We start from the raw sequence: 16,185 nt of genomic DNA on the forward strand, positions 1-16,185 counted from the left end.
AATAAAATGTATCACTTTGTACGTTTAATGGCTCCTATATGAATCTTTAATCTTTGAGAACCTCAACATTTTTACACACTGTGAATTTCACACAAAGTTAAAAAAAGAATGAAACCTGAACATGATTGGCCATGACAGAGATTAAGACAAAGGGGTTGTATTTATTGTAAGAATACATTTTCATGTGTCTTAATGATAATGGTTTGCTTCTTCCTTTTTAAATTGCAACGACCATTGGGATTCATGACCACTTTTATTCTTTCAAAGATTGTTTGGGTGAGACTCTTGGGAGCTTGTTGAGAGTAGAAACCATGGTCTCATCCTCAGTAACTTGTGATTCGGTTGCCCACGGGTTCCTTCCACACAGGATAGTGGGAACAGCGTATCCCCGAAACTGGAAACACACAAATAGCAAAGGGTCAATAATAGTCTGCATATATCCCTTTCCTTTGTGTGTGTGTGCAAATCTGAATGTGCATGATGGAGGGTTTACCTGTCTGTTCATGAAAATGTATATCATAGGGTTGTAGACAGTGCTGCTCTTAGCCAAGTAAACTGGTATGGTAGCGATGATGGGGTTAATATATAAACTGGAGTCCATGATGACAGCGAGGGCCATGCCAGCATATGGCAGCCAGGTCACTAGGAAGGCCAACACCATCACCACTATCATACGTGCCACCTGCATCTCCACACGATTTGTGCTGCCAGCCTCACATATCTGCAGCTTGGTCACCTAGGACACCCAAATACAAGCAAAAAAACGTATTGTAATGTGGGTACAGGCAACCAGTAGTCATTTAGTGTACTCATATTCCCAACATTTAGATAGCTCACCTGCCGGAGGGTCCATAAAAGTTTTGAGTAAGATACTACGATGACCGTGAAGGGCACAGTAAAGCACAGCATAAAGTATAAGATGATGTAGGACATGTTCCCGACATCCCGGCTGTACCAGTTAGGCGCACAGGAGGTTTTGACGCCCTCCAGCTCAAAACTACCCCAACCAAATAGAGGTGGAGTGTTCCACAAAAACGACCACAGCCAGGACAGCACCACTCCGGAAACAGCATGTCTGAGGAAAACAGAGATGTGGTGTCACATGCCGGAGGAGTGTTCAAAGTGTTGTAGTCTTGGTGATGCTGCCAAGAGAAATATTGAATGTGACTTCTGTACCTTGTCTGGAACAGGACGGCCCCCTGGGGATAGCACACCACTATGTAGCGTTCTACAGAGATTATCGCAATGGTACACAGACTTGATATACCTAAAAAAAGAAATGTGTGAAAACAAAATTACTTTTTTTCATAGAATAGATTCCTGCTCAGCTTTACACCAATTAATGAATATGCAAATTTAGAAGTAAGAACATTTATTTTAGTACTAAACTTTGGAGTATTTCCATTTGATGCCACTTAATACACTCAAATGGTTATATAGTAATATGAAAAGTTTATTAAATTAGCATGACTGCTATATTTACTCATTAATTTTCTTATACATTTTTAAATAAAACACATATTATAATTATACAATATATGACGATGAAATAAAAAATAAGGCAGTGTTTCCACACCTTCAAAAAAATCATTGTTTGGTGGCTCTCATGTCACATTACTGCTGTCTCTTAGTAACTTTGAGAGAAAATGATCAAATATTTCACACAGAAAGTTGAACTTTGAGAAAAGTAAAACCTTTTTTACAAGAAAGTGTTCAATTCTTTTAAAACATAACTCTTTTTTCTCTGTTTGAATCCTTTATCATCTCCCAAAGCATCCAGATTTGTCTAGGGCTCTTTTGGAGGGGGCTTAACATCTTAATGTTAGGAACAATTGGACTGAACTACCGAGGTGCTTATGAAGTTGTTAAAATAAGCTCAACCTCATCAGGCTACGAATGATGATATGTGTCAGCTATGACAATCTAATAATGTAATATGTAAAATATTTGTTGCCCCTGCAGAGCAAGTAACTTCTTATATTAACAATTGAGTACAATCTGTTGATACATCTTCTGTTCTTTTACTGAGGCTTTTTGTAAATTGTAGGTTATGCTTTGTGTCCGTATACAAAAGTAGGCATACTGCTTGGCTTTAGATTGACTCACCAAAAAAGGAGACAGCAAATCCCTCTAAAACACAGCCTGCGCGTCCCAGGCTGAAGTATCCCATGGCACTGGTTACTGTGGTGGGCAGACCTCCAAATACAGCACAGCCCAGGTCACATATGGCCAGATTTACTAAGGCATAGCTGAGTGGCTGCCTCAGCTGTCTGTGTCTCACAGTCACCACAATCACCAGGACGTTGAGGAAGATCCCACACACGGAAAACACACCCATGATAACGGCCAGTATTGTGTAGCCAGTCCGAGACAGGAGCTCCTCGTTGACTGAACTGTGAGAGGATGAGGAGTTTCCATCATGTAAGGAAAAGTGCACCATCTTGATCAGTGAAAATGAAGAGGACCACTAGTCCTTCTTGAGATAAAAACAAATCCAAATGAAGTCCAGAATATCCACAGGTTAAAAAATAGCAGTCTCACAAAGCTTAAACCAAAAATATATAACAATCCAACATAATTCCAACAGTATTAACAATTGATATGTTTCTTCAGCTGCAGCAGGGTGGCTGCTCTGGTGCAGCTCAAGAGAAGAGGAAGATGTGACCCTTTTAATAAGCCCAATGAGAGGTGGTAGGCTTTACACCATGAAATCTAATTCTTGAAAAACAAATCCGCAGATCCAGATTGAGATGACATGAATTCAATCTGATATCCTGTAAGACTGCACTTTCCATGATTGCTGGGTTTACAGATGCTCCTGAGTAATGAAACAGGGATTCAGTGGCACAATGTCTGTTTTAGGATCAGAGTTAAATGCATGCCTGCTTGTGAAATGCATAGAAAGAGCATTATAACTTGTTAATGTCGCACATTTTAGTGACAGCAGGATTTGCACATGCGCTTCTTTTGGGGTGGCTAACATTTCTCAGACAAAATAACTAAATATTTAAACTATTTGTTTTTAATCTACCAATGAATTAAGCCCCTTTCTAAAGAGGTCAGATGTCAGAGTCAGCTTTAGAAAAGAGTGTTACACCAGGAGTGTTTAAAATGGATTGTGTGGCTCAAGGACACTATAGCAGGGTATATATATAACCATCAATTCAGGCTCAGCTTCTCTATTCAACGCAACTCAATTACATCTAAAGGGGCTTTCTTGGCATTAAAGTTTCAAGAAAAATGTAGCAAAAGTATTTTCAACATGTGTAGGCCACCGGAATTATTCCCCTCCGACCGATTACTACTATGCTTGGTTAGGATTTATAGTTGTCGTCGTCCTAGTAGTTGAATCTAATCTAAAAAAAAAAATCTAATATAATCTGGTAATGGGCTATTTCTTTATTGATTTAATTTGAACAGATGGACCACAGCCTGTCCTTCATCCTGTATTTAACAGTTAGACAAGATACATTTTTAAAACCAGGTTTATCCTTTTTTTGGTTCAGCCAAAGGAAGTCTTTTATTCTCTCTACAGTATGTGGTTTTGGGTTTTATTCATAGGTCAGAAATGTGGATGTTAATTCTCCTCCCATTCACCAGAGGGCGATGAAGACTGAAGCCGAGCTCGAGCGCATTAAAGCTGCTGATTTTGATCACTGGCGCTAAACAACTACAGTCAACATGGCGGCCTCCGTGAGGAGAGCAGCCCACGACATAGAAACGCGAAAGCGAACCGATGATGTGCTTTTATCGGAGGGAATAGACTTCAGCTCCCTGCTGCTCTCTCAGCCCGTGTTGGAGGGACTGTCCTCCGCAGGCTTCCAGAAACCCTCCCCGATCCAGCTGAAGGCGATCCCGCTGGGCCGCTGCGGACTCGGTGGGTTCATTTAACTGCGTGGGCCGCCCCACATGTTTACTGTTTCATAGTTTATTTATGTCTGTTTGGATAGAGAAACACTTCAGCTGATTGGATCTGCCATCTAAATCTGAATCTGCAGATGTGATGTTGTCATTTTTTATGCAGACTGAAGTTGAAGCAAGTTCAGGGTTATTTATTGTTGCAGGGTACAATGCTAACTCAATTCAAATAATCCATAACACAACCAGGGACGCGCCTATGCCAGCTAAAATCTCGCCTAGGGCAGCAAATTGTCTAGAACCGGCCCTGAACACAACTATGGTAATCTCACGGTACAACAAATGGACTATTCCAACTAATGAATAGTCTAAGTTCACTTTACAACTAAAGTTTGCATTCTATCAGGCTGGTATTGAGGTAACTGAGTGAAGACTATAACAAAAAAAAGTTTCAAATGTCGCCCAACTTTTTAATTAATGTCGTGTCATGAATTGATTTTCACAAAAATATTCTGACAGAAGATCATTTAATTTTGATCAATACCTTCAATAAACTGTAAGTAAATCACATCTTGTTTTTCGTATGTTAAAGGTCCCATGTCATGGCCATTTCTACTGATCATAATTCCATTGTTGAGGTCTACTAGAATAGATTTACATTGTTCAATGTTCCAAAATCACATTGGTTTTCTCATACAGCATCTCTGTATAGTATGTGTATTCACTCTCTGTCCTAAACGCCTTGTTGGAGCGTTTCCCCCTCCCCCCCCCCCCTCCCCCCCCCCTCCCTGTGAGCCCACTGTGCTCTGCAGTGGCGGCGCCAGAGATTTTCTTTTGGGGGTGCTGTGGGGTAGCTTGACGTTTCATAGAGGGTGCTCAAACATTTAGGGTTTCCCATTAATGTACCGGGCGCTACAGTGGAATGTTCTACTGCAACAATCCCCACGCAAATACACAGTCTACCCGCGACTGTTACAATGAAGGCTCGATAATCAGCTCACGGCATATAAGCAGGGGTAAAGTGCTATTTTTATAAGTGGTGAGTGGACCTAACCTCCTCTAGGGGGGTCCTCACCTCCTCTAGGGGGGTCTGGGGGTATGCTCCCCCGGGAAGATTTTTTTTTAAATATTGAAGTTAAAAGCATCAATCTGGTTCACTTTGAGAGCAACATTCAGAGATCTATGGATACATCTCTCAACACCCATATGAAACAGAACTGTAAACAGATTTACTTTTTCTTTGTGGATATTTTACTAATCACTCCCCTTTTAAACTTTATTCTTGTTTTACTGTCATATAGTATTTCATAACTGTTTTTCATTTATGCTCTTATTTTTTTATACTGATCATATAAACGTGTGCCTCGGAAATACTTATTTACATTAATGGTGACCAAACCGTTTGAGACCCACTGAGATAACTAGACTAAAGTTAACTATCTAAACACTGAGAGAGTCCTTTACTTCACCTGAGCTGAGGTTATCTGAGACTCTCAGTCTGACAGGAGAGAGTTCTCCCTCCACCTTGTTGTTGAAAAAGCTCCTTATATCCGTTAACTTGGCTAGCTAGCACCAGATGCTAACCACAACGATCTCCGGTAGATACCCACCGGTGCGCGCGCTCTCTCTTTCTCTCATTCACGGACGCACACAAAATGGCTCGTGCCACACACACACAGAGCAGAGCTTGAATGAAACAGAGACCCAGAAGTAAGCTACTTGTACTGTACTGTAGCATATTACTTTAGAATCAATCATTTTTCAAATTATGAATTTCACACATAAAAAAAGAAAAAGACATACATTTCTTGGGGGTGCTTAGGGGGTGCCATGGCTATCCTGGGGGGTGCTTCACCAGGATAGCCTGGGTGCTCTGATGTGTGTTTTATGTGTTAGAATGGCGTTTGTTGGCAACCAGAAAATGACACCAGTAATGACAAACAGATAAGAGTGCTGCGTGGGGTCTGGGTGCCGTGTTGGCGGGACTTTGCGGGGCTCGCTGCTCCGCCCTTTGAGACTCGAGGAGCCGACAGTGTGAGCTGTATTACGGCCCGTCCACACAGCGGCGTGCCTTGAAGCTTCAACGCTTCTGCCCATTCACTTTGAATGGGGTGACATCACGCTTCGCCAAACTGCATTGTGGGAGCGAAGCGTAGATTTGCTTGCGTTGCTCGCAACGAAAGTTGAGCAATGTTCAACTTTTGAAGCTTCGGCGGAAGCGTCAGCCAATCAAATCATATGCCAGTACAAGCTCTAGCCAATCAAACCGCGTGCTTGTGTGTCCGGGGCGGGAGATTCATGTGATTGGTTGTTGGTCGAGTTTCAGCCCCCCCGCCGGCAAGCTACAACGCACGCTGCTGTGTGGACGGGCCTTACTGGTGTCGTTTCCTGTTTGTTGCATGGGGTCTGCGAGACAGCGAGATGCGGCAAAACTCAGCCTGAACTCAGCCTGAGCACACACACGTGAGTGTGTGGCGAACTGTGAGTGGAGATCCACGCGGCTGAGAAAAGATAAGGCTGAGTGAGTGGCCGTTTCTCAATGTCGAGTAAACCTGCTGCAGAGCCACTATTTCAAGTATACTACGTCATCGAGTGGCGCCGAAAGACTGTTTAAATGCATGTTAAATGCCCAGCATTCGGCGCCACTCGATGACGTAGTATACTTCAAATAGTGGCTCTGCAGCAGGTATACTCGACATTGAGAAACGGCCACTGTGTGTGTGAGGAGCTCCACGGATTGGTCCATTTGGTCGTCGTTACGTCACTTGGTACCAGGAAGAAAAAAATGGAAAAAGGAAAATCTCCTACGAGGCGTTCTGGGGCAGCATAGACAGGTATTTTCTGTGTTAGAATTTTACTCGCTACAGGTGGTACTTTGAGGGTTTGTGACTCTGCAGACCGTTTACAAAAAAGCTACATAACACATAAGGGGACGGGTAATAACCGGAAAAGCATGACATGGGACCTTTAAGACTTATTCTATTTTATTTGTATTTAGTTATTTTAAAATTAGAAAATCTATAATTTTCTCATCAAAAGATGTCCTACTTTTCTAGTCATACAATGCAGCATTGATCTGGAGTCACTAGGTCACATGACACGGAAGCTACTGAAAATTACTCTTAATTATTTTATTTATATTCTATTAAAATGTTTATGTAAAATCAATTCATGACATGACGACACATCTGTTATCCAGAGACGTGCCATATAAGACACATTTATCATTTCATTTAAGCATCATTTTCACTAATACTAGCAAGTTGGTATGGATGTAATGAACATAACGTTGGTTTTGCGTCATTTAAATGGTAATTTATTGATAGTTCCTAAGTAAAACCCCTAGGGTTAGGAGTGAGGGCTCGGATGTGAGAAAGTGCTTTCGCCTGCAGCTTTCAAGCAGAGAGCGGTTAATCACAGTGCACTTAGAGAAAAGACCTCTGATTGGTCGTAGTGTTTAACTGTGGACGGGGAGCACAGAAATGATCAAGCGGATTGGGCACTATAGACAGTGAAGCATCAATACTGCATGCATTCAAGTACATTTAACTGTGAATGCCAGCATTGTGATTGTGATTTTACAGACTGATCTGTTGTTTCAGATTTGATTGTACAGGCCAAGTCTGGCACAGGGAAGACATGCGTGTTCTGCACCATCGCCCTGGACTCCCTTGTCCTGGAGAATCCTGCGACTCAGGTGAGTGGATTCATTCGAGGTCATAAGATCAATAGAATATGGAGAAATGTATCCTTCCCATTCTTTTAAAATCAGGAATGCATGCACTTTAAAATCATTTATCATTTTCGAACATCTTTTAATGAATGGTAATACATATTAGGAGAGGGGACAAAACTTTTAATTTGAAAATGAACACAATTTTACCAACAACAGATGGTCATGAGAACTAATCCCTTTAGTTTTGAGGGTCTTAATATGATACGTTTAAGTTGCTCAGTGTTCAAAGTGTAAAATGATAAAGGGCAATTATTGATAAAGCGGAGGTACATCTGGTCTTGTTGGTGAACTGGCTGCATTCTAGTGAAATCTTATTAGCTGCAGGGTCTACTGATTGGGAACTACCCAACACTTGTCTGTTAATCTGCATGCAATCAGATGTAAGTGCTTGTTGACATTTAACTTTCTCCACAAACAACCTTTCCTTCCTCCTGCAGGTTCTTGTCCTGGCTCCTACACGTGAGATAGCGGTGCAGATTCACTCAGTGGTGATGGCTATAGGCTGTGCCGTGGAGGGTCTCGAGTGCCATGTATTTATCGGGGGCAGGCCTGTGAGTCAGGACAAAACCAATCTGAAGAAGTGCCATATAGCTGTGGGCTCGCCCGGTAAGAGGACAATGGATAAATAGAGGGCATTACATGTAGCTGTGAAGCTGTTATTTTTTAAAACGTTGCTTTTGGTTATATACCCAGGTCGAATCAAACAGCTCATCGAGTTGGAAATGTTGTCCACCGCCAGCATCAGACTATTTGTTCTGGATGAGGCAGACAAGCTGCTGGAGGAAGGCAGCTTTCAGGAACAGATAAAGTAAGTAACATCTGACAGGAACCTTTTATAACAAATAAAATAAATTACATAAATCGCATGTTCATTTATAAAACCCACACGCTGGAATTCACCCACCCCCTCTGCTTGTCTCTTCAGCTGGATCTTTTCCTCTCTGCCTGTGAACAAACAGATGCTCGCACTCTCTGCCACCTACCCAGAATCCCTCGCTCAGCACCTGACCCGCTACATGAGAGAGCCTACTTTTGTCAGACTCAATCCCAGTGATCTGGGCCTTAAAGGTAAGACATGCGTCAGCTGTGCTGCTGTCATTATGACCAAACAAAGCTTAGATAAACGTTATTTAATTTAAAGGGTTAAAGCATCTCAAATTACTTGGCCTTTCAGCTGTTTTTAGTTAGCACATTTATCTGTAAAGTGACAGCAATTGCCTGTTGTCCTGGCTAACAGAGGCTTCTCCTAACACCAGTTACAGGATTGTTTGTAATGTGACGTGTGCTTGTAACAAAGTCAGGCCATATGTGTTATGCTTTTTAGGCAATTATGCTTGACTTTATATTCTCCTTCGCATGTTGTCCTTGTGTGCCCCCTGCCAGGCCTGAAGCAGTACTACAAGCTGGTGCAGTCCCATCCTTTACCTCACATGGTTTTCCAGGAAAAGGTGCAGCATTTGCTGGAGCTTTTCAGTAAAATCCCATTCAACCAGGCGCTGGTGTTCTCCAATCTACACACAAGGTATTTTATATAATGCTAAGTATCAGTTACCATAGGTTTTTTTGAATATATTTCTTTCACCCACATATTATTTTCAAAAATAAGATCTGAAAATGTGTTTTCTGAGAATGATGTGGAATGCTCCCACAGGGCTCAGCACCTGGCAGACATCCTGTCCTCCAAAGGCTTACCTGCTGTTTGTATCTCAGGTGAGAGCACACTTTGAGCGGCATTATTGTGTGATGACACGATAAATGTTGTTGAGATCTCTTTGATGTAGAATTTTAATTGATTAATATATGTAGAAAAGTTGATTGCAAACCATCTTTAAGCATTTATTATTTTTAAAAAAAAGGGCTAGTTTTACCTTTTGCAAAAGCAAGGACAAAACAAATTCTGAAAATCTAACTTGATATGTCTTTGTGTGATGGCGTTTACAGGCGGTCTGACTCAGGACCAGAGACTGGAGGCCATGTCCAAACTGAAGCAGTACCAGTGCAGGGTGCTCATCTCCACTGACCTGGTGAGACACACCTGTCCCGTCTGCTGCTTTCTTTCTGTGTTTTTTCCTTCATGTATCTCTTGAGTTTTACAATAAGCTCCTGTTCTTTAATCCTGAATGTTTTCTCTGTTCTGTCCTTCCTGTCAGACTTCCAGAGGTATAGATGCAGAGAAGGTTAACCTGGTGATTAATCTGGACGTGCCGCAGGACTGGGAGACGTATATGCATCGAATTGGACGTGCTGGGCGCTTCGGTTAGTCTCTAATAGTGTTAGTTTAAAGCAGTAATGGGTATTTACAATACACAGCAAGTGATTTTGTGAGACTAAAATAGTTCACATTTTGGTGAAAGCAGTTCAGCAAAAAGTTTCCAGATTTACGCTTTCGCCCACTGACTTGACTCAAAATCTAAGGTCAAAGTTTTGTTTTAGTCTAATAGGTCACAAAACACCAATAATTCAATCTCCACTACTACAGCAAATCTACCGTTTCCTGACAGTAACACTACACGCCTCTTATCTGCCACCTTCTCATTTTGAAATATGTTTAATCCGTTAAATGATCAATGGTAATTAACTGATAATTGATTATCCACTGACATCGCTAACTCAGAGCAACATAACAGCTCAGCATTTTGGAGGATTAGCTTGAGTCTCTGTAGTTAAAAACACTGTGGCCCACCTAGCTAGGTCCAGGTTCCTCATCATCTGCATTTATCATAATTGTGGCTTAACCTGTGTGCTGTCTTAGAAACAGAAGGCAATACAGTTTCTTTTTACACCTGCCGTTCTTGGGCACAGAAATCACTCGCCCTCCTTTATCCCTTCGTAGGATTTGAATGGGTTCTCATCATGGTTTTGTTTGTAGGCACTCAAGGACTGGCTGTGACCTACTGTTGCCATGGTGAGGAGGAGAACAAGATGATGGCCATCGCTCAAAAGTGTGCCCTGACCTTGTCTATGTTGCCATGTAAGTCACATGTCTGTGAAGAGTTCCACTTTCTCCTTTTTAAAACAGAACTTTTAAATTAATGTGATTGAGTGGAACCTAATTAAAGTCTATCTCCTTCACTTTTAGCCACTATAGAGCCTAGTTTGATGGACGAGTCATGTGACTGGGATGTCTGCACTGAAGCTTCTACTCCAGGCCTTTTACCCGTGCCCTCCACCAGGACTGAGAAGAAGAAGCGTACCAAGCAAGTCACTGATGAAGCTATGGAGCACTCAAGCATTCAAAGGAAGCCAGAGAAGACCCATCCAGCACCCAGACCGGGACCCCACAGTGAAGGGAATACAAGAAGAGCACCTCCTCCAGAGGTCTCTCTCCCACAACCCCCTCCTCAGGTGGTGCCCACTCGAAAAGAGCAACAGGATGCTCTGCCGAAGATCCCTCCCCTCAGCTCATTCAAGAAATGTAGGTCAAGGTTTATGACCCTGGAGGAAGCTGATCTGGACTTCCACAGCTTCATCACCACAGGGTTGGGTAGATCAGTGGAGGTCATCAAGGATTTCAGAGGGGGAGAGGATGGTGATGGACATATAGAGTCTACCATCCTAAATGATGATGGAGCTCAAAGTTTCAAACAAAAAAGGTGGAAATCTGATCTTCCACCTCCAAAGGCAGTTCCCAGTTCTTCAAGCTCGCAATCTGAGGAAGACGATGAGCCAGATCAGACGAGAGGAGGGGAACACAGAGCAATCTCTGAGCCTCAGCCTGAAGCTAGACCAACACCCATTGTGTCCAAAGAAAAGGCAGGGTCCACTACATCATCATCATACATTTCTACACCCAAAACATATCCCCAGCCGGCATCAAATGCAAGCGCTTGGTCTCAGCCCAAGAACTCTGAATCTGTACCCACTGTTAGACCGAGCGGGCATCTCAGGCAGACGGCTCCAACGCAAAATGGAAGAAATGAATCCAGAAAGGTTACAGAAAAGAATGCGAAACGGAGCAAAAGGTTTTCAGAGAAGATGCACAGAGAACAACAGAGGGAAAGGGATGAAGAGGAACATGTTGATGAGGATAATGAAGAGGAGGAAGAGGAGGGGGATTGGAGTGCTGAATCTTACTGGAGAGCCAGAGCCTGGAATGATTACTACGCCTCCATGTCTCCTTTCCAAGAGCAAGGTTACCAAAGCTACTACAGTGAAGCCCACAACTGGATGGCAGCCTATCGTATGAATGCTGTCTACATGGAGGAACTCCTAAAAGACTGACATTTATATTCTGCTTATCAGGACATTTAATCTTACTGTTTTCAAATGTAAAAATGTGTCTGAATGTCCCCTGTAGAATAATTATTTAAATGTTTGCTCTTCTGTTCCAACAAGTTGCACTTCAAATTGTTGACTCTTTTTTTTTTAGTAAATCCATACCCTAAACTGTATGCTCCAAATACTTTTCCAATAAACTACCATTATGTATCATGTATTTCAATATCCTCTTCTTCATGTTTACATGCTGTGCTTATTACGATATAGTATGATTTATCTTCTTCTGACTTTAGACTACAGAGCATCCGCATCACCTGCCCTAATCAAACTTGGTGTTTAAAGAGGAAGGTCAAGGAGAGGCTAAAAACTGCAATCTACTTGCGTGGCTCTTCAGCTGAGCATGGCAAGGTTGGGCCACTCCACTTGCTCCTGATTACAGACTAATCAACTGTGACCATTCAACCAATCAGTGCTGGGCAAAATAAATACTTTTAAGGGTGTTTGCCTAACTCCATTTTGCCATCTGTAGCGTTTATGAATCTTCATTGTAGAGCAAGGTGGATAGCTGTTTTACTCGCTGAGCTGCAGGCCACTGATGTGGACTACAACCAGGATGTGGTTAGGATGAACCAAAGAGCTGTTTATAGACTCCATAAGAGGGAGCGCCAAACGGAGATGAAAATATGGATTTACACACTTTCTGGAACGAAACAACCGCGCACAATGAGACTGACGTGCATACAATGTTTTTTATTTTTAACTGCATAGTCTTAACTTTAACATTGGTTTTGGGAACACCCGGAAACTTGTGGGTTTGTTGGGTAGTTTACAGGACCAAGAGCCTACAGACTTTTAATAACGCGCTGCTGGTCAGCTTGGCGGTCAGTGACCTCCTGAAATGCTCAGTGGACACCCCTCTGCTGCTCTTTTGTCTGCAGTACGGGAAGAGCAGCCAGGTGTCTGTGTCGGTGTGCACCCTGCAGCAGTTCACCTATGCCCTGTGCAGCTGCGTCCAGCTGCTCACGCTGGTCAGCATCAGCGTTGAGCGCTACCAAGCCATCGCGTTTCCTTTCCAAACCGAGAGGAGGAAAGCCAGGGTCCGGCTGTGGATCCTGTCCATCTGGGCATGCGGCCTCCTGCTGGCTATAATCTCTCTGATCCTTTCCAAAGATGCGCTGTTTTGCATGCTGTGCCGTCGGAACCACGGGGATAATGGGGACGAGTGGCTTCAAAATGCGGATCCATTTGGCCCCTACGTGCTGGTTCCCGTATGGGGGTTGTCTCTTACTGTGATTGTTATCCACTACATCCGGATATTCACAGTTGTAAGGCAGCACCGAAAGAAAGTGTTCAGTCAGGGAATCCAGCTGAGGCCAACAGTGTCAAAACACGTGTGGCTGGATGTCCCGGCCCCGGTACCACGGACAGTTCCGCCGGGCTTCTTCAGCCCTCTGCCCCCCCGCCACACGGTGCTCCTGGTGGCCGAAGCAAGGGCTCCCTGTGCGGGCTCGTCCACAGAAGGCGCCCCAGGGAGACTTCCGGAGATCGTGGGGGCAGTGTGTCTCCTGACACCCGGGGCCAGGGAGCGTAGGAAGAAAAAGATGGAGGGGAAACTGGCTCAGCGTTTTGGGTACATAATCATTGCGTTCACACTTTTCTGGATGCCCATGCTGGTTATTTTGCTTATGAACGTCGTCTCGTGGCAGGATGCGGACAAAGTGAGTGCAGTAGATTTTCTCATTACTGCGTTTCTCCATTCAATATTTAAATACAACACAATTCATGTTCAGTGTGACTCAAGCAATTATGTGTGGGGGCTCTGTGTCAACCTTTTTTTTTTGTATACATTAGACATACTTTGACTTTCATGATTCATGATATCTTTGACATACTTTACTGGGACTTCTCTTTTCATAATTTTTTGACATACTAAATAATGACTTTTCCCCGATATCTTCGACATACTATATGATGAATTGTTTCAAGATATTTTAGAGGCTTTTTGTTCAAATGTTTTAAATACTTTTCTATATTTTTTTCGAAATATAATATAATTGTATTATAATTTCCACATACTGTACTATGAATTTTTTAGACGTCATTACATTTTCCACAAACTATCTTAAAACATTTGACAATTTTTGTGTCATACTATAGTGACGCATACAATGATTTTCAATGTACTATAGTACATTTTCTTTTTCAGTACTTTTTCACATATAAAGAAAAGAAAAGTAGACTTTGACTTTTGGACATTCTATACTATGACTATTTTAATGATATCTTCGAGAGACTATATGACATTTTTCATAATTTTTCAAAAGACTATAGTATGACTTTTTCACAATATTCACTAAATATATAATGGTACTTTCTTTTACAATTTTTTGAAAATACTATACTATGACTATTGTTTCAATATACTATTCCACAACTTTTTGTTCATACTTTTTCGACATACAATACTATGACTATTATTATTATTTTTAATTTTAAAGAATATTATGACTTTCATGATTTTTTAAATATTTTACTATGACTTATTTTACATACTATACCATGCCCTTTGTACAAAATTTTGACATGCTATTCTATGACTTTTTTCCTATTATTTTATAATATACATAATAATAGTAAAATAACTTTTTCAACTTAAATTAAACTTAGCTGACATACTATGCTATTTTCAATGTTGATGACACAGTAGACACACAACAGGGAGACTTCAACATATATTTATAGTTACAACAAAATGCATAAAAGAACACGTTTGAAACATTTCCATCCAGATCTATTAGGTTTAAATGGACTTACGTGTCTTCTGTTCCCTCCTTAGTGAACAATGTTGTAATTTTGGAAATTCGCATGTGTTAATGGACGTGAGCAAATGCAACGCAAGTTTTGAGCGGATAATGTTACCAACACATCACATTACACACACACCCCTTTGCTTATGTGCCTCAAGTGGGGTTTGAACCCCCTGTCTCCATGATGTCAGTCAGCATCCTTCCCCCACTGGACCATCTTCAATATACCAGACAGAAGAACATAAAACTGAAGCTAGGAAACTTTATTAATGTGCAGAGAAACACAGATTTCACACTTGATATATAAAACATGATCAAATTGAAACAGATTTACAATGAAACCCGTTAATTAATATTCAAAAGTCTGACTGTTTGTTTGAGACTCAGCCTGACCCACATCCTCTGATAGCTCAGTGGGTATAGGGAATAAGACTTTTTTATATTTCTTATGGCAAACTATACTATGACTTTTTTAATGAACCTTTTATGGCACACTATAATTTGAAAATGTAAACATTTGAAATGAAATGTCTCATAACATATTATACTCTGACCTGTTGTGATACTGTGTATTTTGTATACATTTGTTTTAAGGCTCAATATTCTATGACATTTTGAACTTTCAACCTACTTTTTATACCATACCATTTAAAAGAAAAAGTTATTCTAGAAACTTCTGGTTATCCATGCTTGGCAAATGAGGGGTGATTTTGATTGAACACACATTTGTAGCATTGACAGTAGATAGTGCTTCACATATGGATGTTGTCTCAAAGAAGTACAAATTGTAAAGCGTGAAGTTGACCTTTACCTTATAGAAATGATATGTCATTTTGGAACACCAACTTCTAATCAATTCATCCTTGAGTCCAAGTTGAAGATGCTGCTAAATGTGAAGACATTTACTCAAGGAGTCTCTGAGATATTGCATTCAAAAGGGCCAGACAGGAAACCTGATGAAAACAAAAACTAAACACGAATACCGCGGGCGTGGTCGCATAAAAAAAACAAAACATTGAACATTCATTCAAATAATATTTTGGGCTCTGGATCATACTGGAGTTGTCCTGCTGGTACAATTTGGAATGGTATTTTATTTGGTATTATGTTAAGCTCTCCTGTTTTTCCGCAGTTGATGATGGAGCTGGAGACATCAGCGATGGTGCTGACCTGTGTGCAGGCTGCAGTGGATCCCCTCATCTACACTTTAGTCACCAGACAGTTTCGCTCTGAACTCAGCAAGATCCTCTCCTCCATCCCAAGGTGTCCCCAAAAACAGAGGGCCTGAAGATGTAATCCTTTATGAACATTGTGGTCACATGTATTGCACTTTTGGGACATAAAAACACAAAGAGAGCAAAAATATGCATAACCTGCTACCTTTTTTTACACACACACTGATTTGGAGGCAGGTGAAGAAGAGAGCCCACAGATTTTGTATTTGTGGCAGATATAGATGTTTTATCAGGCGTTTCACAGTCGAGACACAAGACAAGGTCATAAATAATATCCAACACCTGACAAGATACGCACAGCAGTAGTCTCAACAACGACATGTGGCATAGG

The 16,185-nt window shown here is 41.6% G+C and overlaps 3 protein-coding genes across 3 annotated transcripts; 2 read left to right on the forward strand and 1 right to left on the reverse strand.

Moving 5' to 3' along the window:
* Positions 1 to 253: 253 nt before the first annotated feature.
* On the reverse strand, positions 254 to 2,440 carry parapinopsina (parapinopsin a). The gene is made up of 5 exons (XM_034145373.1): positions 2,107 to 2,440; positions 1,177 to 1,267; positions 838 to 1,075; positions 494 to 736; positions 254 to 394 (listed from the first exon to the last, which is right to left on the reverse strand). Exons 1-5 carry the CDS (start codon positions 2,438 to 2,440, stop codon positions 254 to 256), a joined length of 1,047 nt encoding a protein of 348 aa, XP_034001264.1.
* A 1,226-nt stretch (positions 2,441 to 3,666) lies between these two features.
* On the forward strand, positions 3,667 to 12,029 carry ddx20 (DEAD (Asp-Glu-Ala-Asp) box polypeptide 20). The gene is made up of 11 exons (XM_034145372.1): positions 3,667 to 3,877; positions 7,461 to 7,555; positions 8,032 to 8,200; positions 8,288 to 8,402; positions 8,520 to 8,662; positions 8,978 to 9,116; positions 9,246 to 9,304; positions 9,536 to 9,618; positions 9,745 to 9,850; positions 10,464 to 10,565; positions 10,674 to 12,029. Exons 1-11 carry the CDS (start codon positions 3,682 to 3,684, stop codon positions 11,813 to 11,815), a joined length of 2,349 nt encoding a protein of 782 aa, XP_034001263.1. The 5' UTR covers positions 3,667 to 3,681; the 3' UTR covers positions 11,816 to 12,029.
* Positions 12,030 to 12,495: 466 nt separating this feature from the next.
* Positions 12,496 to 15,945, forward strand: LOC117493955 (D(2) dopamine receptor-like). The gene is made up of 2 exons (XM_034144543.1): positions 12,496 to 13,530; positions 15,752 to 15,945. The coding sequence occupies exons 1-2, from the start codon at positions 12,496 to 12,498 to the stop codon at positions 15,905 to 15,907; spliced, it is 1,191 nt and encodes a 396-aa protein (XP_034000434.1). The 3' UTR covers positions 15,908 to 15,945.
* The last annotated feature ends 240 nt before the right edge of the window (positions 15,946 to 16,185 follow it).

The sequence above is a fragment of the Trematomus bernacchii genome, unplaced genomic scaffold (assembly GCF_902827165.1).
Source record: "Trematomus bernacchii unplaced genomic scaffold, fTreBer1.1, whole genome shotgun sequence".
Classification (NCBI taxonomy): domain Eukaryota; kingdom Metazoa; phylum Chordata; class Actinopteri; order Perciformes; family Nototheniidae; genus Trematomus; species Trematomus bernacchii.